We start from the raw sequence: 27,889 nt of genomic DNA on the forward strand, positions 1-27,889 counted from the left end.
TTTTTGCATTTCATTTTCATTGACAAACATAAATAAAAATGATGATATGATTTTTGTTGGAGTCCGTATCAAACATATACGTTCCTTTAAGTCTGGAATATGGCATCCATGCAGCTGCACAATGTTTCATTTATAATGTCACACATTTTACCTCTATCCAAAAAAATGCAGCTCCTAAAATATGGATATTGCACTGGGCCTACTGTGCAGCCCTAGCTAAATTACATTCATAATGACCTGAATGTGAGTTGTTATCATACATGCACTGTGCTTTGTTGCTGAGGTTTACCTTTGGTCCAGGGAAACCATGGGGGCCCTGAAAACATGAAAACAATGCAAAGTATTAGCTTGTGGCTGCACTCATTATCAGCATACTTATGTATTATTTCATACAACTCAAGCATTTTTGCTTTTGTCTTTCTACTTCTTATCTTTCCTTCTTGTAATAACCTGCTGTTGAGGATGTTTGGATGGGAGAAGTAGAACAAGTATAGATCTGTGAATTTTCTGACAGGGCAAAAATTGTCAAGTTCCCAGCCCTGTGTTTTTAACTGGAGGATCAGTTACTGACAGCACAAGTTTGTGGGCTTGTTGTAACATGAACCAGTGCTGTACATGTTTTTGTACGTTACTGTAACCACAGCTTTGCGTCATGTATTTTTATTCCTGCAAGATGATTGTTGTTGTCTTCTCCTTGTAATTTTCCAGTCTTGCAATGCTTTATGTGTAATTATATGCGTTATCTTTTACATTGTGTCTGTGCTATCTGAACACTTTGGTCACGTTTGTATGACAGATGCTTTATAAATAAAATTGAGTCGAGTAGAGATTATACAGCATCTCATTACATTGCAATTCATATTGCCGTATGAGTATGGTCATGAATGGCAAGGATACAATCTGTATTTGTAGTTTGATATTATGTGATTAATGATTAAAACACTCACCATGGGCCCTGGGGGTCCGTGGGGCCCTGGTGGCCCTGGAGGTCCAGTGATCTGCAATTATTAAACATAAATATTTTATCACCAAATCATGATTCTGCAATAACATATTTTGACTACAGTTCACATTAACAACATAACTGTATGAAAGTTTGCAATGAACAACATAATACAACTACTGGAGTACGTTAATGGCGAGTCATGATAAATGTCTTAAATTTGACTTACTGAAGAACCCTGAGGCCCAGGTAGACCTGAATCACCCTTATCTCCTTTTACTCCATTGACACCCTATAAGGAACAACAGCTGCATTAGACATGTGTGGTTTTTATCTTATAAGATGGGGGAAGAGTTCTGATAAACTAAGATTTTTCAAAAGGCTTAATCTTATTATGATGATTTTTATGTGTGATGATCATCATCATACTGGTACTATGTACTGTTCCTACTCTGTGTAGGCTATTTTAGATGCTACTTCCTATGCACTTGGGATATTAGTTTCTCTTTTATATAACTTCTTATTGGCTATGTCCCAGTGTCTACTGTTGTTTCGACACACTGTGTGTCCCCCCCGACCCCCCCTTGGACCTTGATTGTATGTATTTATGTATTTTGTTTACTTGCTGCACAACCAATTGCCCTACAGGGACACTAATAATAAAACTTGAACTTAGGAAACAGTTTGAAAATATGTGTAGATTCTTACAGGTAGGCCAGGTAAACCAGTTGTTCCTTTATCCCCTGAAGCTCCAGGCATTCCCATGTCTCCTTTGGAACCTTTGTAGCCCTGAGAGGGGAGGGCAAAATGTAAACATAGAAATAAAAAGGAACTACTGTGTTTTAATTATTCACCCTGTGGATATTTATGCAAATATATTTTGTATAAGGCAGTACAAACAAAGATGTATAAAAGGTCCTAAGTCTCTCTTAGCTCTGCTCATTCATCTGAGATAATCCTCAGGTAATAACCTAATCAATATAAAGTAATTTCAGTGAAGGTCTTTGCTATTTATAAACCAAATCAAAATTTAAATCGTCGATAAATGATTATATAAAATGAACTCACTCTTTCACCGTCGAGTCCAGGGAGACCAGGCATACCGCGATCGCCCTGGGAGAGGACAAAAAGACAAGCACAGTGCAAATGCAGATGTTACCTGTTTGATTTTGCACTTGTAGGATGGTATGTTGAGAGTCTGTTCCTTAAATAAAGAAGTGCCAGTCGACATGAGTTTTGCACATGTTATGAAAACATTAGGCATTGTAGGTGGGGTTACTAAAGCAGAAGAACATTTTTACCTTCTTCCCGTCAGGCCCCATCGGCCCAGGAGGTCCAGGAGGACCCTGATCAGAAACAGAGACACGGGAGGTGCTTAAATTAGTCTCCGAATCAGCTGAGGGAATAATGTTTCATTGGGGTTGCTCATGTCAATATCAACTTATTGTTTGAAAACAAAGAACTACATTTCATCAGTGGAACTGACCATCACAATGAAATGACTTGGAAACAGCACAAAACAAGTTAGAAATCAGTTATAAACTATGATGCTCAACTCAAAGACACATGCCAAAGTCAAAAACATGTTAGCTACAACAGACGCATCAATAAATATCATTAACAGATGTGAGCGTTTTTCATGATCATGAACCATTCATTCAATTCCATTTGAGTTTGAAGCAATATTTCTTTGGGGGATGATGGAAGATATTCATGCTGTGTATCACACCTATGATTCCACCTGAATGCTGCAATCAGAGAGGAAGCTTCATAAGAGTAATTCAAATGTAATTTTGTTTTAGTAAACAATGATGATTTTAAGAAAATTTCAGTTCTGTATGTGTGATGCTGGACATACTAAGTTGCTACCATGCTAACCAACAAAACTCATAATGCTTTGGGTTTATTGATCTGGAATACAAACTTTAGTGCCACATATACAGAGTAAGGCCCAAAGAAGTGAAGAATTTGTAAACTAAGTCCACTTTGAACAATTTATATCACAGTATTTTAAATGTGTGCAGTTTTTTGCATTAAGATTAAATCATATACTTAGCTACACTTAGCTTCCATTGCTGAAACACTAAAACAACATAAAACAAATAAAAATGTGTTTTTAAACAAGGATGATTCTTTAGAAAAGTTTGAGTTTATGATGCCTGATGCTAAACATGCTAATTGTATAGCATGCTAACCAACATAACATGTTTATCACTGTGGAATACAAAATTTAGTGCCACATTTAAAGAGTAAGGCACATTGAAGTGAGAATTGTTACACTTAAGCCCACTTTTAACAATTTATATTACAGTATTTTAAATGTGTGCAATTTTGTGCAGTACTTCACGTATGTAGCTTAAATGCTAGAATGATTGTGTGATGCTAAACATACTAATTCTGTCCCATGCTAACCAACATAATCCTTTTAAAGTTGTGTTTTTATGGACAAGACAGTTTCAGTTCAGTGTTTGTGATGCTAAACATGCTAATTCTGTCCCATGCTAACCAACATAATCCTATTAAAGTTGAGTTTTTATGGACAAGAAAGTTAAAGTTCAGTGTTTGTGATGCTAAACATGCTAATTATGTCCCATGCTAACCAACATAATCCTATTAAAGTTGTGTTTTTATGGACAAGACCATTTCAGTTCATTGTTTGTGATGCTAAACATGCTAAGTCTGCCCCATGCTAACCAACATAATCCTATTAAAGTTGTGTTTTTATGAACAGGACAGTTTCAGTTCAGTGTTTTTGATGCTAAACATGCTAATTCCACACTATGCAAACTAGCAGTGGGGGAAAAAAATCTATACAGCATAGTGTCACGATATTTTGTGTGGTAATATTTTGTCGATACACAGGCAGCAAGTATTGATTTTTAATTATATAAATTATTAATATTGCAAATACATATTAAGCTTTTAATAGCCTATTAGAATAATAAAATCAATTGCTTTTCCAGTCCACTAGATACATTTTGCTGCAAAAAAAATGAAGTGAAAAGAACAGACTGAAAACTTATTAGATGAAACAGATGTTGACAAATAATCGCAGTATATCGTAGTATGTAATATTGCAATAATCAGCAAATCGTAAAATGTTTAAAATTGCAATAACAATGTATCAAGACTTAGCTTAAGTGTCGTTATGTCATGGGGCCTTTGGTGATTCTCACCCCTAATGCTAGCCAACATAAGACATTATGTTGCTATAATAGTAAGAAGTAAGGCACAAATTATGCGTCACTTGTTTTCCCAATTTTTTCCCAAAACTTAGTTGATGTTGAACATTTTTTTATTTGTCATTTATAATGTTTTGCATGGAAGATAAATTGCTATATTTATTTTTCTTATCTTATATAATTAAATGTAATAATTGAATGCTGACAGGGAAATCAGTGAAACGTACAAAAAGCAGATGCTAGGCATTAACACCTGCCAGCACACTTTCTCTGTGATGTCTCCTTTTTCTAACCTGGAATACCTCCCTGGCTGTGTTGAAACCTAATGACGCATAAATTGAACACAATAATTTAGAATTATGCAAGTAAAAAACTGACACAATGATGGCTTTAAAACTAGATTTTGAACAGAGACCCTCTTCAAGACAGGGCCAAACTTCAGATCTCCTATCAGTCAGTGTTATTCTTGGTGCATATTCCCAAACAAGTGTTCAATTAAATGAACACAAAGCAGGGCCTTGGAGTTTTGGGACTAGTTCTGACTGCTTGGCAATCTAGCCTTAACTATAATTACAACTGCTATGTGCTTGGAATGATTTTGACCAAAAGCGGACTGTGTGACTTTTGGGAAACGCTTTTTCAAACATTTTCTCATGATGTTGTTTTAAAGGATGTTTTACTGACGTTCAGGGAGACAACCAGCAACTCAGGCAGCCTGTGGGGTCGATCACACAAAAGCAAATCGCAGCACTGAATACTGTTTCATTCACTGTTATGCAAACATGTTGCTGGGTAAGGGAGCACAAATACAACAAGGCAGTGCAAACCAGGGTTGGGCCCATGCGAGGACAGAGATGAATAATTTATGGAGGTGACACAATACAAAGAATACACAGAGCCTAATTACCGTTACTGTAATAGTGGTAATCTTCTGCAGTGGGCCAAAGGTGTGGCAATGGGGAGGAGGTGAGAGATAAGATTGCAGAAGTCATACAGGAAAGAAAACCTTTGTGTCAGCACATTTGGCACAGATATACCCTCAAAATTAGTTATTTATTAAACAGATGTTAGCCTGTTTATCTGTACATACCCTCAATAGTGTTAATTTGAGGGCATTACACTTTAACAAATGCTTTTTCTCATGAACCACAGACATAGAAATTTGAAAATGTGAGGAAGGTCTATCATGCTTAAAAGATGACTGAGGTCTAGGTCATGATAACATAACAGAAACACCATCATTCTCGCAGTTATTTATCTATTTGAAGCAACAATGATAACATAAATGAGCTAATTTATATAACAACTTTTCTGACCTGTAAAGCCTCCTGAATGTTTCCATTGTAGTCGATGATTTCAGTGGCTCCTTGGTCTCCTTTCTGCCCAGGGGGGCCCTGCACATTGTTGGCATTGAGAAACACATTTAAACACATTTTCTTTCACACTGCACACCCAATTTATACAACATCAGAGACATTTAAGACCAGGATCAAAAACTGCTGAGGTTTAACTGCTGCCCTCTGGTGGTAATAAATGTGTAGTGTAGTACAGTGGTTCGCAAATGGGGTGCCACGGTGATGCCAATCCGGGTATGCCATTGGATTAGGTGATAACCAATCATTATAATTGAAATATTCAACTGAGCCTACACAAAAAGTTATGAATTAATAGTGTGGGACACATCAAATTATCTTACATGATCTTACATTAAATGGATGAGTTATTGGCACTTTGATGTCATTTTAAAATGTTCAAAATAAGTTCTTGAATAATTACGTAAATAAATTTTTCACGAGTAATAGTTGTATGCCAATTCTTGTTTGATATCAGTAGATAAACTAAGCACAAAAAGTAAGGAAATTTGTGACTGGTAGATTATTTCTTTGTTGTAACAATGGTTCTTGGCAATAAATCTTATACAATTGGAAAGCCTGTTTATTTCCCTTTTAAATGGTGCCACATTTGTAAGGAGCATGCATTTGTGGGATGAGCAGCAGAGCTGAGTATGTGGGTTGTGTCCATGAAAATTTTGCCGGTGTTCCCCAAAACCAAGTTGCAGCATTATTTGGAGTGAGCCCTAGTACCATCTGCAAACTGAAGGCCAAGTTCCATATAACGGGGGATATCAGAGACAGGCTTTCCACCAGCAACCAATTTATTGCCAAGCAGCATTGTTACAACAAAGAAATCTACCAAACACAAATTTCCTTACTTTTTGTGCTTAGTTTAAGAAACAAACATTAATGTCACGTTAAGAGTGATAACACACGTCATAGAGGCTAGTGTGCACAGATATAAATACAGGTGTGCCTTGAAGTTTTGGCCCGCCCTTGGTGTAGTATATCATGGTAAAAAAAAAGTTTTTAATGTTAATCGGCATGCAACACATTGAAATCAATCAATAAAGGGGAGAATAACAGCATCTATCTTCTTTAAATTACTTGCTTACCTTCGGTCCAATAGACCCCAAGTCTCCTTTATCTCCAGTCTCCCCCTAATGTGAAGACAAACAAAAATGATTAACAAATTGCCGCTGCTATTATTATTACATTATTTTTCATGGAAAAATGTGCGGCACATGTTTTGAAATTATATATCACATCAACCCCATTATTATTGTACAACAAGTTATAGTATTTTGAGTCACAACATAGTATGAAAAATTACACTGCTGTGTGGGACTTTTCATCATGTGTATTGTTTTCAGAACCTTGGTGCAATTAAAATGTCTTTTTTAGATACATACTTTAGCATTGCAGAGACTTGGTACAAAAACAAGTGCAACAACACTAATAAATATTATACCCATATTAATATCACTGCTACGATAACTAACACTAAACCTCCCCCGGCATTGAATTCCACTCCAAGTCTGCAGCTAGAGAGGTATTAGAGGAACTAAAACAACATTGAATGGTGCAAATCTTTATTACCTGCAAAATCTAATTAGAAGACTATCTAATTAAAGCGCTGTGTTCACCAAATTTAAAGAAAACACATCTGCCATGCTCACCTTTGACCCTTTGGCACCAGGTATACCAGCCTCTCCTTGTGAACCCTGCCGCGAGGAAGAAAACACAGACGACGTAAAGAGTCATGGTTTGAGGGAGACTATAAAAAAGGACACACTAAGTACTTGAGATATAAACATGAAATTGAAAAACATAAAACAAACTCTCTTTATGGGCTCAATCCAAATTTATCATAAAAAATGCAATGCATTTTAAATGCATATTTCACAAAGGAAATATCATCAGCCTCTTTTACTCCTCTCAAGAGAGCGACGCAGTCAGCCTCACTGACATAACCAGCTTTTAATATGCTACAACTGCCAGGCGATGGAGGGAGTGTTTATTTGAACTCTGGCATTGATAAAGGAGGTCTCACTCTGGGGGTTTCTAATAGGATGTGAAACAGATCTGTGTGTTGTCCAAGTTTAGACTGGAGCTGAAGATACCTGCTGGGTCAGTGCCAGACATAAACAATGGTAAACTCATTTATACTTGGTTTACTTTAAGTCGACTCCAGGGAAAGTCCTGCACTTATTACAGGCTGTAATGGTTTAGCCAGCTCTCTTTGTTCACACAACTGAATATTTGATTAATCGAATCAGCCCTCGCTTTGGGAATGCGTTCTAGTTTTATCGTTTGAAACTCTTTTTGCCTTTATAGTGTGCTTAAATCAGTGAAGCTCTAGATGGCAGCAAAAATCTATGAATAAAATGGGTGAAAAGAGTTGTGAACAAGCAGGATGCTTTAAAATAAATACCACTGAATGATCTTCTTTTCCCACAAAATTTGTGCCATTTGTCTTTGCACATGTGCAGGTGACTGACCTTTGGTCCAATAGGTCCAAGGTCTCCTCTTTCACCCTTTCCTGGTGGCCCGTGGTCGCCTCTCTCACCCTGTAGAGACAAAAGAACAAACTACTCAAAAACAAGTCACCTCTTTCCACCTGCATCTTGTATTTGTCACAGAGAAGGGCTGACCTGAGGCCAGTTTCCTTTAATTGTAATCAGAGGAGCTGTGATGCATCCTCTGAATATCAGGCATGGTCTTCAGTTTCCTTAATGTTATGCAGTATTGACATGACTGAGGAATCAACTATAAGAGCTCCCCGCCTTTCTTAGGAGTTTGCTTACTCGACAGATTTACATGGTGAATCGTAGATATATATGCTGAGTCAGAGCAATCAGCTTCCTGCTCGATCGTGACCTTTGACGAGGTGTTATTTTTGAGGAAAAATAAAAACAAATATACATCTGCATCAAGCTGTCTTTGTCTTGCATTTGAATATTTGAATAAAAATGTAAATCTTCTGCTGTATGGTGGTGTGCATTTTCTCTCAACATGAAGTGACTTAAGACGGCCACTAGAGGGGGGTGTGGTGTAACTCAGAGACCATCCTTGCTCGATTACTTATTTCTGATACTTCAAACCAAGTGGGACACAACCATTATTCAGCAGTGTTGAGTCAATTAATGTTTCTCTTCGAGTAACTGCTTGCCAATGATAACTTGCAGACTTTTAGTTTATAACAAAAAAACCCAACAACTTTAGCAGCACCCTCTGAAAAACTGGGTAAAACCCAAGTTGTCTGAAACCTGTGAGCAGCCCTGAACACAAGGAAAAGCTATCAGCGATGCTCCTCCTTTTCAGCTTTACCCTGACATTTGATTAAGCAACGGAGATATGCCAGATGACAACGCAAGGCTCATATATCTCGATTATCAATGCACTGCAGTCTGATGGAAAAGGACAACAGGAACATTAATTCTAGTGTGTCTGGATTATCACCGCTGGCTCCACAGTGTGATAATGTCACGACTCACGGGGAGCTGCGAGGATTAGCTCGTTCTGACCACTTCCAAGTGACATTTTGAGGAAACAAAGGCTTCATCACCTCTGTAAAGTGACACTCATCGATAATGAGCCCGTAAATCTGGAGGGATTACTGATTTCCATGACGATCGCACTGACAGGACGTGATGAAAAGCTGTCAGATTTGTTGCAACTCATTGTCATTGACTTGAAATATGCACTGTGGCACTCTCACATTGTGATAAACAAGATAGTTACTGAGGAAAGTCACCCACCTTAGTTCCTGGGAGTCCTGGAAGCCCTGGCTCTCCCTGGGGACCGAGGAATCCAGGCTCACCCTGTAAAAAAACAAAATCAGCAAATATTATTTATTTTTCCACAGGGCATTTTTGGTGTAGCTCTACCTCCACTCGCTGCTAATGAGCGCTAAACACATACACAAGATGCATGGCCAAACGTATTCAAAATGACAGGCATGCGCGTACTGCACGCAAACACACACTCAGGGACACATGCATAAATCACACACACGGACACAAATTATCAGTGGCGTGTTAATTTCTCCCCTGGTTTCACATACTGAACATTAATGACTCCTCTTATGAGCTTAACAGACGTTACGACTGACCTTGTTAGAAACTCATCAGAGCACATGAAGCGATCGGCTTAAGTGTGTGCAAAAACCAGGTTCTCTGCCACTTATGAAGAAGCTTGAACATTTTTGCATTTGCACTTTCACTTACGAGGAGTGAGCTTCCAGTACGAGGTGTGATGCTGATTTGATTTACATCACATTTGATTGTGAAATAACTTAACTGCTCGACCATCTGCGACCCACCTACTGTAGTTTGGGCCCTCTGGAAGCCTTTGGAGAGGTAATGGACACTTGCCTCTCAAACTTTTAAACTTTGATCGGATAAACAGCCAAGAATGCGGAGCAGAACAAAGTGCAAGCCGAGCTCAGAACCCAAGAGTGCTACGTTAGCAAAAATATTGTTAGAATCCATCAAGCATTCAGGCCTTAAGTAAAAACAGGAGTATATAAAATGTAAAATGAAAGGGCTTTTTTTTTACAAGGCCAGCACATTACATGCACACAAAAAGAGGAAAACAAAACCAAAACAGCAACAAGCATCATCTCATCATGCCTGTGTGAGCATTCCTTGCATTCATGTTATATTTCAAGCTAATGATCCTGAGAAACCTTGAAGTGGTTGCTGTTCTTTAAGTATCAGATGGCAGTGAAATATGTCCCTCTTGTTTTACCATCTGCTGTAGTTTTTTTTATGATACAGTAAACAAGCGAGCACTTTCACTAAAACAAAAAAGCCTAATTTGATACATTCTAAATTAATAAATAAAAATCAAACTTCCTCTCCAGATTAGAACCATTTTGCAGGGAGTCTCTTGATGACACTTCCAGGAAATGGACTGAAGTTGTTGCCAGGGATGCAATGTCATCATCAATTAAAGGTATAGTATGCAGGATTTTCTTAAAAAACTATGTATAGACTCGGTGTAGCTGTGTGTTTATCTGCGGAGGCTCCACCCTCTGACTGTATTTTCTGTTTTGTTTTTTGGATGTTACTGGGTGTGTAGCGACTAGACAATGACAGCGTGCCATAAGTAGCACGCATCCAAGAGAAAGCTACAAAAATCATGGACACAGCATCAAAAAAGACGCAAATATAGCAAGTAAAACGATAAGCAGACAAAGCTCGTTCCAAAACGAGAGTGAATCTGGGGTTGGCTTTCACTTTCACTGGCGAGCACTGAAGGAGAGGATGGAGATGAAGAGCGACGCGCAGTTGGCCTGTTTAGCTTTAGTTAGCTTAATAAGTATTGGCTTTTTCCATTAAAACAAATGTAACATAACCAATCGAGGTTGCGTGCTGCAGATTTGCTGGCCAGCTATTGCGTCAAACCCTCAAACTCCTTGGAGTAAAAGGTCAGCTGTGCAAAAGAGCCATCAAAAACATCTTCGAGGCCGCTGAAGGAGCCTCACAATGGCTGTGGATCCGGAGGGGGGATCCGTGGAGTAGTGGGCCACTTGGACACAAGTCGGGGTGTGATCACCCCCAGCTGGGTCGCACTGGTGAGGGTGTCTGAAGATTAAAGACCTGAAACACCCCGTGACCGCAGGTTCATCACTGAGGATGTGTCCAAGTAGCACCAGTAGGTGTATTCTAGAACTAACATTCCTACAGTAGCTTGTAGTGTACTTATAAGTAATAAACCAACATTTCCTGCATAGTATACCTTTAATAGACCTCTACACTATTCACAAACCTTTTTTTCTTCAAGCACTTTCAGATGAAAAGCATCGACCGATTGGCCTTGTCAGTTTGTCTGAGCTCCTTACTTTTCACTGCGCTGAATGTACAGGTGTTACTGTGAGTCTGCATTGGAGCAGATGGAACCTTGCAGTCTCGCTACCAATCCCACACAGCAGGAAAAGCAAGATTATGAGACCTTAACGTGTCGTGCATGAGGCATGACGATAGGCCGGCTGAGATTTGCGCCGAACTCTTGCTACAGACGGGCTGAAGAGGATGGACAGGGACAACACCGAGGGAATGACTGGGGATGAAAACAGCGAAGAATTTACCTTTATCCCTGGGAGTCCAGGCAGCCCTGGAAGTCCTGGCTCTCCCTACACAGGAAGAGTGTGACATGTTACAGCCAAGCCAAGCTAAGCTGAGTCAAGCCTCATTTGTAGGCTCTTTGGGGTTCTATTAGCTCTACACCGTATTTTCTATTTGTGTTTTCTCTGGCTATCAAGCTGCTGTAATTCTGAAAAGTGGCCTGCCGTCAGTAAGTGTATGTTGACTGTCGTTTGCTTGCGGTAAGCACTAGCAGAAGGTACTGCACATGCACTTTCAAACCAACTCATGCAGCCATGGCTTGACAGCGTGATTAGTGCTTGTTATAACACTCAACCCTCCACAAAGTGCAATGGAGTCTTATTTTTTATGCTTTTATTGGTTTGGGCAGGTGTGAAAAGTTCTGGTTTCTGGAAGGAAAAACCGTCAGATACTTTGGATTAAAGTTGCAAAAGCTGTTTGAGAGAGCTGCCGTGGCTTCAAGGTCGTTAGAGTTTGGCAGTGCTGGAAGCCAGGAGTTGGCCCATTCCTCCGTTACCAAGGTCGGGTCATTGTCAAGTTGAGAACTCCAAACTCCCATTATATGCAAGTTTGAGTAACGCAGAGTCATTTGATTAAACTGTGGAAAAATCAGAGGTCAAGTCTCTTGTGAGGCGTCTGCGAGACTTTCAAAACAAAATGTCTGACTCTGGATAGTTTAACGCTCTATTAAGACCATTGTATTTATGGCATGAGAAAAGAAATGATTAGCGGCGCACGAGAATGATCAACTGTAATGTCACTTGGGATCAGAGAGAGGCCTGTAAATTTCCATTGTGGCTAATGAAAGCATTGTAAAACTAATGAATAAAAGTCTTTCTTGTGGACTGCTACTTCACCAACACTTGAATGCCTTCCAGTGGTAATATTTAACGGGGGACAACAACTCAATCCCATGATGGCCGTTTTGATGAGAAATACAATTTGTAAGTGTGTCAGCACAAGCAGAACGGCTGTAAAATGAGAGATAAGATAAAGCAGTCAAAAAATTAGTTAGGCCACGAATGTTGTCGTTGCAGCAGAGCAGAAAAAAAAGACACTTGCCCTTCTGTCTGTCTGGAACCAGTTTGTCCAAACAGAGAAAAGAGAGGGGGAATTAATGGGGCGCAGCACTTGGGATTAAAAAGTGTAATTAGATGGAGCGCTGGTGCAATCTTGGCAGCAGTCTGGTCAAGGGACGAGTAATGGCTTTTATTTTGCAGGAAAATAGCTCCTTTTCTGCTGCATGCTTGTTTTATTAGTTTCTCATCAGCAACTGTTTCTCTAACAAAATTCCTCTGATTTCCTTGGAAAGTGTGCCAAACACGAGAGCAAAAACTGGCTGAGAGAGAGGTCTAACAAATATGGCTTAAACCACAAAAACTTGTGGAGATGGACTGATGCAAAGCAAAGTACTGGAATTACCTGGTGGTTTTAGATTCTGTCAAGTACAGGTCACGATAAAATGCAGCAGAAAAGATTTAGTATATCCAGAGGTGTTAGTATGATACCTGGGACCTTGCGCTGGCTCAAAACAAGTATCACGCCAAAGTAAATGTAAAATAAGTCGGAGCACTGTGATGCACCAAAGTTGAAGTGTCAGGCTCTACTCAGTGAGCCCCCCCATGTACAACCATCCTTGTTACACTTTAAACAGTGAGGTTCAACCAAGTTTGGAATGCTCCTATCCAAACTACTGTATCTGCCAGCATCTGTGTATACACAGTGATGAAAAATAAAGACATATGTTCAGCCAGATACAGAAAGCTGAGAATTTTCTATCACTTCATACTTGAATATTTTACTCCCATAGTCACTTATTAATAGAAACACCTATTAAAATCAACAAACAATATATATTCAACAAAATACAGCTTATGTGGTTAAAACCATACTATGATTAACGTTAATGCTACGTCTGTTTATTGATGTGCTACTATCTATCTGCTGCGCATCAAAGAGCAATATGTAGAAAAGTGCAATTATTACCTTTAGTCCACTTCGTCCAGGCTCTCCAGGTTCACCCTGTAAAACATGCAAAGAGTTTTATTTTCAGCTGCTTCATTTCTGGATTGTGTGAACCTGCTATTTGTAAATCCACACACTTTCGCTTTTGGTGCACGGCATGGCTGCAAACCGCATCACGGCATTCTGTGCCTTGGTTATTCGTAGGACAATTTATGTGAAACAATTGACGTCCTAGGACGCAAGACAAATTTCAGGGGTTTTTTCTCACAATAAAGTGAAATCTTATCTCTTATCTTCTCTTAAATCCATTATTGAGTTTGTGTGTTAGGTCGTTCCTAAGTTCTTTGCTAGCTACTTCCAATTGATGATCAAACTAAACGTTAGCTTAACCTTTAGCTACTTCAGATTGATGATCAAGCTAAACGTTAGCTTAACCTAACTGATGTTATTTGGGCTAATATTTACGGCTGTATCCTATACTGAGGTTTTTGGAGGGAACTTTACGTCATTATTAAAGCGCATTTTGATCCAATATCAGATCATATACAGTAATATCATATTACTTTTTTACATCTCACTCCAAGTAGGTCATATGTTAGTTAGCTAACGTTAGTTTTGGAGTTGGTCCAGTTAGCTTGGTAAGCAGTTTGTTACACATGGAAGTTACTCTGTGTAAATATCTAGTAACCTCTTTTCTGTAGTGTGTAATTGCCTGAAAATGAGACTTGTTGTGGTTTTGTTACCATAGAATGAGCTTTTATATCTACGTAGGGAGTGGGTCCTTGTCCACAAAGTCCGCCATGTTGCTACACTAGTTGAGACTGGACAAACCAAACACTGGCTCGAGAAGGGGCCATACACATTTTTGAGTTAGCCTCCATAGTTAGCAGCCCCTCCGCGATGAGTCGAACAGTGTCAGAAAAACACAGATTTTTGCGTGGAACTGCTTTATTCCGTTTTTTCACTGGCTTAAATTATCAAGTCTGTTTCTTTTGAGGAGGAGACCTCTAAGGATAACTTGGCTCCAGATAAAAATCTCCTGAACATCTGGATCTTATATGAGACAAAAGGTGAGCACAGATAAGCAGGTGTTGGGCTAGCGGTCCGTCTGTGACAAGCCAAACAACATCAGAGAAACACTGATTTCTAATGTGAAACTGTTTATTCTGTGATTTTAGCAGTTTTAATCACCTGGTCTGTTTGCAGTGTTGCCAACTTAGCGACTTTGTCACTATATTTAGCGACTTTTCAGACCCCTCTAGCAACTCTTTTTCAAAAAAGCGACTAGCGACAAATCTAGCGACTTTTTCTGATGTTATTGAAGACTTCTGGACACGCTGCTGTGAGAGCATGTATCATTCTTATTCTTCTCAACAAGCAGCGGATGCTGCTGTGGGCTCCTCTCTCGCCTCAAAGCACTCACAGACAGCCCAGTCCTCCCACCCAGCAGCAGTCAGAGCAGGAGATGTTAACCCCTCCACGTCCAGACTGCAAGTGAATCGCGCATGCGCGAAACTGCCGCTGGCTGATCCCGACCTGGTTTACAGTCAGGGCGGGATGTAAATGTAAAATTTTCTTTGTCTAATATAAATCACTGAAAGAAGGTTCATTTGTAGTTCTAAACATATTCAGGGTGTTTTTTTACTCAGTTTTTGTCTCTCCCACAACGTTATTCCTCTCTCCTACAGCAGCCATTACAATTACATGCATATGGACAATTATGCAAATTAGGCAATGACGTCATTTAGCGACTTCTAGCAACTTTTAGGACAGCCAGTAGCTACTTTTCTTACTGAGGAGTTGGCAACAGTGTCTGTTTGTTTTGGAGAGGAAGAGACCTCTGCGAATAATTCGTCTCCGGGTCAAAAACTCCTAACCAGGAGTTCACGCTTGGCACATGGGGCGAGACTCAGCACGTTGCAATCTGCAATCCTCACCACTAGATGCCACTAAATGCTACACATTGCTTCTTTAAAACTCCACTTGGTAAGTCTGAACCTACAAACTACACCTAATGAGGATCAAGACACTGACATTGAAAAACCTTTAGCGTTAGCTTAGCTCTCACCTTGATGCCTGCTGCTGAAGAGCCAGCATCTCCCTGAGAGGAAGATAAAGAAAACAAAAATTAGAAAGGTACAACATGGAAAACCGTCCAAAAGTGACAGGGGTTATTATAAAACTGGATGCGGTGAACATTACTGTGCAATTACAGCTTTAAAAAAAAATATGAAAGAAACCTATTTTTTCGGAACAATGCAGAACATAATTGCCCAAGTTCTGCATTCACTGAGTTGTCTGGACGAAACTGTGTGAAATCCAATTATGAAGAGGATTGTCTGCTATTCTAAGCAGCGTTCAGATTGAATGTACCTTCTCACAAAAGTTGGAGGCAGCATTTTTATAACTACAGTGCTGGGAATCATTTCATTGTTTTTACACTGTCAGAGTGCAGCTGCATACTGGTGATGACATGAAATTTAACACTATGCAGAAGAAATCCCCAACAGTATAGGAGCTGAGGGGGTTGAGTACTAACGGCAACATTTAAACTTTATTTTTCATTGCATCTCTTCAGGTAAGGTATTGAACTGGAAGGAGACAGAGCTACTTGTGTCACATTTTTCCAGCAAAATCATCCAAACATGGAGAACCCAGGCCCTTTCTTATGCACTGCATTAGTTTTGCAGCGTACAGTAAAAACATACATAAAACAAGGGGCCAATAAGCGTAATTATGGGCGGTTGGTGGGAAAAGGGAGTGGGGAGAAGGAGACTGGGTCTTTAGCTCTGGTGTGGACTCTGTGGTTTCACTACACATACGCCTTGCGCTCAGAAGTTGCTGAAGGAATGCCTCTCGCCCTCAGCTTTTTATGGGAGTCATTACGATGCATAGCACACAAGGCATGTTTAATTGCGGCATTTTTTTTGCAGACAATAAACTGCGTTACTGTTTACAGCTGGGCTTTGTTGCATACTGAAGTGTGCCTCTATCCATATCTTAAAAGTTATCATTCCACTTTTTATACGAGCGTTTTCTTCCGTATTTTATAGAGAGAACAGAAGATCTGAGAGGATGAACTTTTACAGTTAGCTGTGTAAACAGGCTCCTCATGTTACACTATCGAAGATGAATAAAAGGCTTTCTCATGTTTTTACACAATGAAGTAAAATGCTTTTGGTCAAATACTTAAGAAACAACATGGATGACATGTTGCGGTTCGCTTAAAAATTAGAATAGAACAGGAAACTTTATACAGCGACCCATTATTTGGATTTTTTTGTGCTTTGGTTGAATTGTTTTAACAAAACAAACATCAAAGTCAGAGCTGTTTTACACCTGTTGCTTCTCGGCTGGGATGGATAGTAAGAATGCCTCACATCTGGACTTCATTGTTACGTCTTGTACAAAAAAAGAAACAACAAAAGATCTCACCTTGTTAAGTTAATAATCAAGCTAGGGACTATATGTTCGCATGATTAAGTTTTGTTCTCATTATTTATCTCAGCAGGATGAGACCATAAAGAGCTAATATTGTGGAAAATAAGACTTTACAGCACACTTTTAATCAAAAGGCCACCATGTGAAAACAAGTATCAGAGGATGCTGCACACGCAATTAACACCTCACCCCCCTGCTGATGAACTGATAAACCCCATGTACATTTTCTGTCATGACAGAGTGAAAACAAGTGACACCAAGCCCAAGGACCAAGTGAGAGTTTTCACTGGTTTAATCTATTCCAAGTGAAGTACTATGAGATGGAAAAAGCGGTGGAGTTGGGAGGTGAGCTGAGGTGTGGCACAGAGTGCTGAAAAGTCCCAATTGGGCCAATTACCATGGTGAGGCTACAGCCTGTGATTTAACCACAGAGCCAAGCAGGATGGAGAGCTGTCACCGCAGCTCCCCTTCATTATACGCGTCCAGAACTGTCACTGCATATTAGCATTTAAAGATAATAGCAAGAAAATCTCATAATGTATTCCCTGGTAAATTGGGCCATTTTCCAGCTGTTTGCCGAGTGAGAGAAAATGAGATGGAGTGGATTAATCAGTGAGCAATGAAGCTGGAGCAGAGTTGTGACAAATGTAACCAATAAATGTCACCGCAGCCCTCAAAACATGACTCCTACTTCATATTATGGCCATTAGTAGAGATGACCAAATTCAGCGGTCTCAGCTAAATATCGACCTCAGTCGCTGAGTTAGAATATATGTGAGTCAACACAGATTATGATTGGCTCCCAGGGCAGAAAGGCCCTGCCAACAGTTGAAACATGGCCAGTTCACAAGAGCTTGGACCGGATCTTAGGATTCAGAAATTATACCAACCACTGTGCCACACACTGGCCACAGCCAAGAGCTCAGCCTGGAAGTTCCCAAAAACCAATTCAAGAGTTTACTTGGGTTTATTTGCTTTAAACCCTTGAAAATTTTCCTATCTCTGAGGTTTAACTTTTTCAACAAGAAGAGTCACAGTTAATTTCACACCTAGTTAAATACTTAGGCAGACTGCATCAGAGGTAAATGGTTCAGAACTAAAGCTTTTAACTGTGGTAATGATTTCTTTTAAATGAGGCCAGAGATGGACATGCAGAGACTGTTGGAAACATTTTTCTTCACAGTTGATGATGGCTTATGAAAGCAGCACAGCGGGAGCAGGTAATGTTTTACACACAATAAATAAATAATATAAGGAGTGGTGGAAAGTCACAAAGTGCATTTACTCAGATACTGTAAGAACAGTTGTAAGATACCTGCTGCTCGCTACATTATCTTCTTTACCCCACAACATGTGTTTGACACCTATAGTTACTATGACTTTGCATATAAAGATGGTACATCCAAAATACTTCTGTGTGGCAGTTTAATTAAACACTGCTTTATGAGCGAGCTCAATATAAACTAATATAAAGTGTTATTTTGGCACAGGGCTCCTCCTCAAGACACGGCCATAAAGATTAGGTAATAATGCAGGACCTTAGATGATGTTGTGTTTCAGTGGTGTGAATTCTTACAGCATCTCTAAAGCTCACTAATTAACACATTACATCTTTGTACGAAAAGGACTGTATAAAAAAAAAAACGATTGTGTTTTTTTCCCGGAGGTTATGTGCCGGACTGTTTCTTGGCCAGGGCCAGTTGCCAGGCAACCTGTGGAGACTCCAGGAAGTTGCTAATACTGGCCAAGAAATAATAATAGGGCAAATAACCACTCATAAAATGGCTTCGTTTTCATGGTTCAGGTTTTTTTTTGTTTTTTTTCTTACAGATTACACGAGATAATCGTTACTGAATGAGCTGGAAAGGTGGACATTGGACATTGTTACTTTTGGATAGAGCTAACTTTGAGGTTTTCCTGTTTCAACGGTCTTTATTTTAGGCTAAGCTAACTTGCCGCTTACTGTAGAAACATATTGAAGGGAAAGTTCATTCCAAAATTACACATTTTTCCTCTTTATAAAAGTAGAAAATTGTCGCCACATGAAACTGCTCACACGAAGGTCTGTGGATTATCTTGAGTAACCAGGACAGGATTTCTGGAAAGAGACATTGCTGAGTTTTTTCAATTCAATTCAATGCACGCTGAGTGCCATTGAGTTTCATTATATCAGTGAGAAGGCAGACATCTCTACGGCCAATACCTCCAACACTCGGCAACTCACCAAAACAATCTAGATGGATGAATATATTTTTTAATTTTGGGGTGAACTGTTTCTTTAACTATATACAATATCATATTTTTAGCACCATTCTCGCCATTCTCGGCAAGATAGCAAAAAGCTTGTTTCACAAAACATCAAATTACTCCTTTAAACAGTTTTGAAATTAATATAAAACCACTTGACGACAGACGAACGCTGGCTCTCGGGCCTCACAGGTATACTGTTTGCGTAGAAAGTAGTTCCATAATAAAAAAAAATACAATGCATAACAAGCACTTTTACATTTGATACTTTAGTACTATTAATTAATATGTTTGTTCCAATACCCTTTACTTTTAATAGAATACTTTCACACTGTGGTATTTCTTAGATAAAGGATCTGAGTACTTCCTCTATCACTGACTAAATGCAAAGACTACCCAATAATAAATGGCATTACACTGTAGTTGTTATCTCATCTAAAGCATAAAACTTTATAGCTTCTTCATTCATGATCCATAGAGTAACAGATTGTCTCTAACGATGTGAGGAAAAGAGAGTTAAACTTGCGTGCATCTAACAGAGTGTATATATCCTGTCATTTAGTCTCATCTTTCATACTCCGCAGATCCCCCGCCGTCAAAACAATCTCCCTTTGTATCAAGCGAAGCCCGGTCCGACTGCTTGCGCTGCCATTTCTCTCCCCTCCTCTGCACTCCCTGAGGTCTCTCTCTGCTCACCATACCGAAGCTTTCGCTGCTTCACCTCTCACCCCGAGTTACCACAGTTTCCCCGCAGTGCGTGCTGTGTATTGTTAACTTTGGCATCTTCAGCGTGGAAGACTAAAGATGCTCTCCCCTCCCCTCCTCTGTCCCCTCTACTCTCTGGTTTCCTCTTCCGCCAGTGAAACAATAATATCAGAGATGAGCATCGGAACAGACACACAGCGTCGATGACAGGAGGCTTAGCTTGTTGAATGACATGTAGTTTTCTCCTGTAGCTGATCCTGTGTGCGTATATGAGCACGCATTAGACCTTTTTTTAACTTGCACTGAAAATTCAATCAATCCTTGATGTATGTGTCATATGTTAGACTCATCTGGATGTATGCTGAGTTATATCTTGATTAAAAAAGCAATTATTAATACCATATGTTGTGCGCTTTTTTACATCCTGGCATTGACGACCAGAGAAGGTGAGGTAATCCTATCCATACTGATGAAAAAATCCCCACCGTTTCCAGGTCTTTACACAACCTTCTGTCTCTTTTTATTGTGAAATACACGAGTACGCTCTTGAAGAATGAATGGCAGGTGACTGGCTACAGCAGTCTGAATTCCCATGGCACTCAATTCCGCTTTTTCTTTTTCATTCCTGCAGTGAAAACCCTTTTTTTCCCCCCCTCGCTTTTACTGCGCTGAGGTAGACCAGATCAAAGCAGTGCTCGAGCTGCAAAGTTTTATCACCCTCTACTTTCCTTTTTGTTCACTCATTCTCCACAGATGATATCCTGCATCTGTTTCCCTCAAATGGTGTCTTTTTTGGCAGCCATGTTTGGCAGTCTTTTAAAAAACCAGAGTACCCATAAAGTGAGAAGTTATCAAAGTTGTTCTTTGCTGAACAGCAATAAATTGGCAGTGACATTTTGAGTACACTGCTTCTAGTCCACTGGTCCATCAGTTGTGTTTTGTTTTTATACCTAACCCTGTGTTTCTAGTAAAAAGCGACATCTCCAGTGCATTAAAAAAAATCAGTGTTTTGTGTCTGCTATTTGTTCTTAGCAACTGTATTATCATTTTTTGGCAACTTCGGGAAGAATCTTTATCTTTTCCCAGAAGTGTGAGCAATTTGTGCATTGGCTGAATCCACATTTTCAAAGAATCGTTTATTCCAATCCATAATAGTTTGCTTTCTGGATGGCTTTCAGACAAATCTGAAGGGTAAAGAGACCCAAATTTTGTCATGAGGTCACCCAATACAAATAGGGCTGTGACCTATTTTCGTAAATGCTGCTTTAACAAAATAATAACAGCAAAGGAGGCATAGCAAGCCCTGGATAGGACGTCTGATCTGCCTCTGAACATGATGTCAAAGTACGAACACAAAACAAAACAAAAAAAAAAACTTTTCCCGAAAACAAAAGCTTTTTGGACAGAAACGTGAATCTATTACTCTAGCTCTGAATAATCTGTCCAGCAGAGCTCCACTCTGCCTTTTGTTGGAAATGGATCCCAACTTGACAAGCTGTCTTGATGATAAATGGTCCCAAATTAATGCAGGAGCCATCCGACCAGAAAATGTAGCGTCAGCATAGCATAGCAATTAAGTCCACATTAAGCACAAAGGAGGCATCAAGTGCCAGGATGATTGCTGTTGTGCAGCCTTGACTGCAGCTGATGGCACTTGACCTCAGCAACTTCTGCTGCTGCTGCTGCTCGCCACAGATCTTCTCTCAGATGGCTAACATTAACTTTTTTTTTTTATGTTTTCCGGCCACAGCCAGACTCTGCTGTTTCTCTGTGCAGCTTCCAAGACATAAACAGTGAGAATGAAAGGTGAGGTGAGGAATTTACATACCTTCTCTCCTGTATCACCTTTCGGTCCGTCTTCACCCATATCGCCCTGTGATGAAATCACACAGAGGTACTCATAATCAGTCTGTTTTGATTGCACAAAAAGATAGCTGAGAATCTAAAAACCTAAAGAACAAAATATTAAACGTGATCACCAGGTTGTTTAAACACACATAACACACAGTAGGACTTTGACAGTTCTGCTTATTCTGTGATTGACTGCCGTGTAAAACAGCGTAATGGATGCTTGGAGAAAAGGCCAAGAATATCATAGGGAAGACAAAGTACCATTACTGTACAAGTTAAATTCACTTTGGTCACTAACTGAGTCATCACACATGGTTCAAATATGATTTTAGGTGATGTAATACACTCTGTGGGGCATTGTGGAGGCCTTAACTGCTGGCATTAGCTGTGAAGAACTTCACTTCTGAATTCACAACTTTTCCATCTTCACTGTATGAAAAAGAAAGAATGTCAGGGCTGTTTTTAGCCACACTATGTCAACGTGGCACTATGGATGGTAATGTCGGTTTGAAATATCTCAACAATGGACGGACTATCCTGAAACTTTGTCCAGACAATTGACCCTAATGACTTTCCCTCCAGCTCCACCATGAGGTTGATATTTGTGGTTAAGATCGAGATGTCTCTATTATTTGATGGATTGCCATGAAATGCGATACACAGATTCATGTCTACCTCATGATGAATCGAATGGTGTTTGTGATCCTTTAAATTTTCCTCTCGCACCATCACTGCTCAACATCAGCATGTTAGCACGCTGACGTTTAAGTCAAAGCCCTGCTGTTCCAATGTACAGCCTCACAGAGCCTATAGAGTGTCGATAGATTACTTATAGTTGCATGGTTATAAGTTCCTGATTAGAAGGTGAGCAAATCCAAGGATTTCAAATAAAGTCTTATGTCCTTGTGGGGCACACTATCCTCATGATGTAAGAACTTTAAGAAAATTAGCCTACTGTAATAAGCTCTGTGCCTCTCAAGCAATCAGTCTTTATCTGTTAGAGGCTGGCACTGCTTTCCTGAATTTGCCTTCTGGCTCTTTAGTTAGCAACCAAAGCCAAAAACAACAATTTATGTTAACATATTTGGCTCCTCTCAAAATAAAAGCTCATAGTACTTTGGAGTGAGTTTCAGCGCTCTCTTTGGCAGTCTTTTCACCGTCTTTCACTTTTCATAAATCCACATGGTTCTATATTAGGTAAATGATAGCCTAATAGATTGTGAATCATATGATGACTAGCAACTCCAAGGATTTGGAATCAAAGGTTGGGTCCTTGTGGAGACTATTAAAAAGGAACTTCAAGAAAGTGAGCTTATGATAACAGGCTTAGATGCATTGTTGTTCATTTTTTCCATCTATGAATCTATTGGTTAAAGTGTTGAGTACAGTCAGGAAGTTTTTTTAAAAAAAACGTGCTTTCCTGAATTTGCTTGCTGGCCCTTTACTCAACGAACAAAGCCAAAAGCAGCAGTTTATGTTAACAGATCTGGCTCCTCTTAAAATAAAAGCTTGTAGTGTTTTAAAGCTGTGATTCCCAACCTGAGGAAAGAGACTCAACATGATTCAAAAGATTGGGAATAAGATATTAAACATATCCCGCCACAGCGATGGTTTATTCTGTCTAATATTTGTGTTTTTACTATTAAATAACAATTAGGTTCCCCTTTTCATGCTTATGAAAACAGTTTTTGAATGGAACATCTCTCTTTAGTTAGACTGCTCATAAACATGCAACCTGTGACAAGGCCAAGAAAAGACATCACAGCCTCACTTGAACCTGACTGACCTGAACTCAAGCCAAGGCAATTTCCTCTAATGCAGTTTCTATAACTGTAAATTAAGCCATTATTTGCATCCATTCTCCGCAGGACACCCGTGATGCTGTGAGTGGTTGTTGCTAGGAGATTGGCTATGTGGCCGCGCGGCCTCATTATTACAGTGAATCAGGTGCGTTAATGATCTGGAATATGTCTCTGATTTGAAGAAAAACTCAGAACAACAACAGAGAGCAAGTGCCTGAAGGCCAGTTTTGTGGTCGATGAAGAACATTGAGTCATCACCTCCCTCCCCATGCTGTCTCGCTCCGACTCCGTCAGCATTCGCACCTCCCACCCGCGGCTGTCCAACAACAGCGAATAAGGGCACCATTAGAATTAGGGAATGGAGAGAATAAGGCTGCTTTTCATCACTGAGGCTATTGTGTGGGTTCTGTTTCTTGGTCTCCTCCAAGGCCTGGACTTGGGAGAAATTGGGTTCAATTTTGTGACTCACTGAATCACTGACTCACTGACGGCCAAATCTCAGAAGGGTGTCACCTTTGAAAAAACAAGCCGGAGTTGTGTAAAAGTCAGAGGCAGAGCTGCCGTCACGGCGGCTGTTCTGACACATGGTGAGATATCAAGACTGATGCTAACAATAATGTTTGGTGATCTGAATTAGCACTTTACCTTTTCACCTCGCTCTCCCATTTCACCCTGTTGGGAAAGAAAGCAGAGTGTTAAACACAGAAAAGCTCAGGGGGAGTTGGGTTCAGTTGGGGAATTATTGCGGCCACTAAGGGTCAGATAGTATCTGGGGTTAAATTCATGTTAGATTACGGACGTTCTCTTGTGTTATGGCTGCTTTTGCCCCCAGACAGACCCTCCACTATCGGATTTTGAAATATTCCTAAAACTTGCACTGTCATTACTTAAAGTTGTCAATATTAGCAGGCCAGAATCCTACTTACAATGATATTTCACCACAGATCTAATTAATTTAAACCTATATGTAGGTACCATTATCACATTTAATCACACCTATGGATATCTGCTATGAAGTGTACTTATTCAAACATTGGCAAATTCAGATCATGATAACATCACATTCAGCAAAGACGAATGAAAAGATGTGTACATGTATGTCCTCTAAAGAAGAATGGAAAACAAGATGTATAAAAAGAAGTATAAGGAAAAAAAGAGGCAAAAATGTCCAAAAGTGAAAAAGAAGAGAAAACCTCTTAAATGGGAAAGTATGAAAAATTAGAAATGACTTCAAAACAAGGAAAATTAAAAAATACAATGGCCATTAAGTGACAAGAATTAGAGCACACAGAATATGTGTGCACCAGACCTTGATTCCGGGGACACCGTCAAATCCTGGGATGCCAACATCCCCCTATGGACAGCATAACAGACACACAGTGGCTGTATTCAGTGTGCTGTCTCAGCAGTGTGAACTCTGATTTAAGGTCAGGAGATACAAAAAGCTTTTTTTCATTAAATAGTGATAACCTCTAACCTCAAGGTTAAGTTGGTGTCAGTAGACAGGTGTTATGCATTTGCAGGATAACGAAGCAGTAGATAGGACACACAGTGTATTTATCAGTATTTATTTTGCAAGAAATGGACTCTCCACATATTGTACAGCTACAACTGAATAAATTCCACACAATTAAAAAAAAAAGAAAGCTCTGAAGTATAAAATCTCGAAACCAGAAACTTAATCTTAAAGTAGAGAGGATAAACAGGCTGATTAAAAGCTTAATTATCTCTGGTTGGGTTCTGAACATGAGCAAAAGAAGAAAGCCAAGTCCATCTGATGAATGCCAGCTCGCTGTTAGTGTGAGCCTGAATCCCTGCTCTCTGCGGACGCCACTGAGAAACCAACCTCCGTCCGTCTGTTGCCAAAAACAATTAACCTCCTGACCTTTGCAAACCTACCACATCATTAGCTTTTTAAAAGAGAAGCAGATATTCCTCAAACCAGAGAGACAACTTTAACTGAATTAAAGCTGTAACTGATAACTTTTATTTAAAAAACCCCCCAGCATTTTTCATATTTGCTGAAACTGTCTCGATATTCACATAATCAGTGAGGAAAAAATTACACTCAAGCCCCTAACGGTGATTTATTTTAGCATACGGTTTAGCTGGTGGTCAGTGCTCACAAACTTTCTCAATTCACAGCTAAACAGTACACTAAACAATGTTTCTAAAAATGTAGGCAATGCAGTAACAGAATCTTGATTCGTAGTTGATCAGCGCTGCCTAGTTTGGCAGTTTGACAGCATACAAACTGTGAATGGCACGACTGACAGCTGTGTGAGAGAGTCCTCAGCTGTGATTGGTTGTTTTTGGTGCACTATGGTTGCAAAAGCACTACACAGAGGTGGACGTTCATAGCTGCAGACACATTTTATTACAAACTGCGCCCACCACTATAACAAGACAAACCCACCAATGCGACAGCTATCTGAACCACGCTACTATGCTACACTGTAGACCAAATGTAGCAATAATCTTATTCATAATTCATAATAAACGTAGGCATGATTCACTTAGGCAACGAGATGTAACCTCTACCATCACCTTTATCCTACCCTTAACCACCTCTCCTTTAACGTAATACTTCATAGCTAATGTCAGCTAATCGTTAGCATAGCATGATGTAGCCTTACCTTTACCCTAACTTTAACCACCTCTCTTTTAATGTAATACTTAATAGCTAATGTCAGCTAATTGTTAGCATAGCATAAGTAATGAGATGCAGCCATACCCTTACTTTAACCACCTCTCTTTTAATGTAATAATTAATAGCTAATGTCAGCTAATTGTTAGCATAGCATAAGTAATGAGATGTAGCCATACCCTTACTTTAACCATCTCTTTTAATGTAATACTTCATAGCTAATGTCAACTAATCATTAGCATAGCATAAGTAATGAGATGTAGCCATACCCTTACTTTAACCACCTCTCTTTTAACATAATACTTCATAGCTAATTTCAGCTAATCGTTAGCATAGCATAAGTAATGAGATGTAGCCATACCCTTACTTTAACCATCTCTTTTAATGTAATACTTCATAGCTAATGTCAACTAATCATTAGCATAGCATAAGTAATGAGATGTAGCCATACCCTTACTTTAACCACCTCTATTTTAACGTAATACTTCATAGCTAATGTCAGCTACTCGTTAGCATAGCATAAGTAATGAGATGTAGCCATACCCTTACTTTAACCACCTCTCTTTTAATGTAATACTTCATAGCTAGTGTCAGCTAATTGTTAGCATAACATAAGTAATGAGATGTAGCCATACCCTTACTTTAACCACCTCTCTTTTAACATAATACTTCATAGCTAATGTCAACTAATCATTAGCATAGCATAAGTAATTAGATGTAGCCTTCCCCTTACTTTAACCACCTCCCTTTTAATGTAATACTTCATAGCTAATGTCAGCTAATTGTTAGCATAGCATAAGTAACGAGATGTAGCCTTACTCTTATCCTAACTTTAACCACCTCTCTTTTAACGTAATACTTAATAGCTAATGTCAGCTAATCGTTAGCATAGCATAAGTAATGAGATGTAGCCATACCCTTACTTTAACCACCTCTCTTTTAATGTAATACTTCATAGCTAATGTCAGCTACTCGTTAGCATAGCATAAGTAATGAGATGTAGCCATACCCTTACTTTAACCACCTCTCTTTTAACGTAATACTTCATAGCTAGTGTCAGCTAATCATTAGCATAGCATAAGTAATGAGATGTAGCCATACCCTTACTTTAACCACCTCTCTTTTAACGTAATACTTAATAGCTAATGTCAACTAATCATTAGCATAGCATAAGTAATTAGATGTAGCCTTCCCCTTACTTTAACCACCTCCCTTTTAATGTAATACTTAATAGCTAATGTCAGCTAATTGTTAGCATAGCATAAGTAACAAGATGTAGCCTTACTCTTATCCTAACTTTAACCACCTCTCTTTTAACGTAATACTTAATAGCTAATGTCAGCTAATCGTTAGCATAGCATAAGTAATGAGATGTAGCCATACCCTTACTTTAACCACCTCTCTTTTAACGTAATACTTCATAGCTAATGTCAGCTACTCGTTAGCATAGCATAAGTAATGAGATGTAGCCATACCCTTACTTTAACCGTCTCTTTTAATGTAATACTTCATTGCTAATGTCAGCTAATCGTTAGCATAGCATAAGTAATGAGATGTAGCCATACCCTTACTTTAACCACCTCTCTTTTAACGTAATACTTCATAACTAGTGTCAGCTAATCGTTAGCATAGCATAAGTAATGAGATGTAGCCATACCGTTA

General features: G+C 39.3%; 1 protein-coding gene across 1 annotated transcript in view; it reads right to left on the reverse strand.

Annotated features, from left to right (window-relative positions):
* col25a1 (collagen type XXV alpha 1 chain) overlaps positions 1–27,889 on the reverse strand; it is a 196,768-nt gene that overhangs the window by 11,665 nt on the left and 157,214 nt on the right. The window contains exons 11-28 of the mRNA XM_078164124.1: positions 24,890–24,934; positions 24,226–24,252; positions 21,756–21,800; positions 15,603–15,635; positions 13,556–13,591; positions 11,554–11,598; positions 9,221–9,283; positions 7,961–8,029; positions 7,139–7,183; positions 6,575–6,619; positions 5,442–5,519; positions 5,033–5,056; positions 2,245–2,289; positions 2,012–2,056; positions 1,652–1,732; positions 1,173–1,235; positions 948–998; positions 290–316 (exon numbers count right to left, since the gene is read on the reverse strand). Coding sequence (XP_078020250.1) covers positions 290–316; positions 948–998; positions 1,173–1,235; positions 1,652–1,732; positions 2,012–2,056; positions 2,245–2,289; positions 5,033–5,056; positions 5,442–5,519; positions 6,575–6,619; positions 7,139–7,183; positions 7,961–8,029; positions 9,221–9,283; positions 11,554–11,598; positions 13,556–13,591; positions 15,603–15,635; positions 21,756–21,800; positions 24,226–24,252; positions 24,890–24,934 — 867 coding nt within the window. The remainder of the gene's footprint in view (positions 1–289; positions 317–947; positions 999–1,172; positions 1,236–1,651; positions 1,733–2,011; positions 2,057–2,244; positions 2,290–5,032; positions 5,057–5,441; positions 5,520–6,574; positions 6,620–7,138; positions 7,184–7,960; positions 8,030–9,220; positions 9,284–11,553; positions 11,599–13,555; positions 13,592–15,602; positions 15,636–21,755; positions 21,801–24,225; positions 24,253–24,889; positions 24,935–27,889) is intronic.

Source organism: Epinephelus lanceolatus, chromosome 22 (genome assembly GCF_041903045.1).
Source record: "Epinephelus lanceolatus isolate andai-2023 chromosome 22, ASM4190304v1, whole genome shotgun sequence".
Classification (NCBI taxonomy): Eukaryota; Metazoa; Chordata; class Actinopteri; order Perciformes; family Serranidae; genus Epinephelus; species Epinephelus lanceolatus.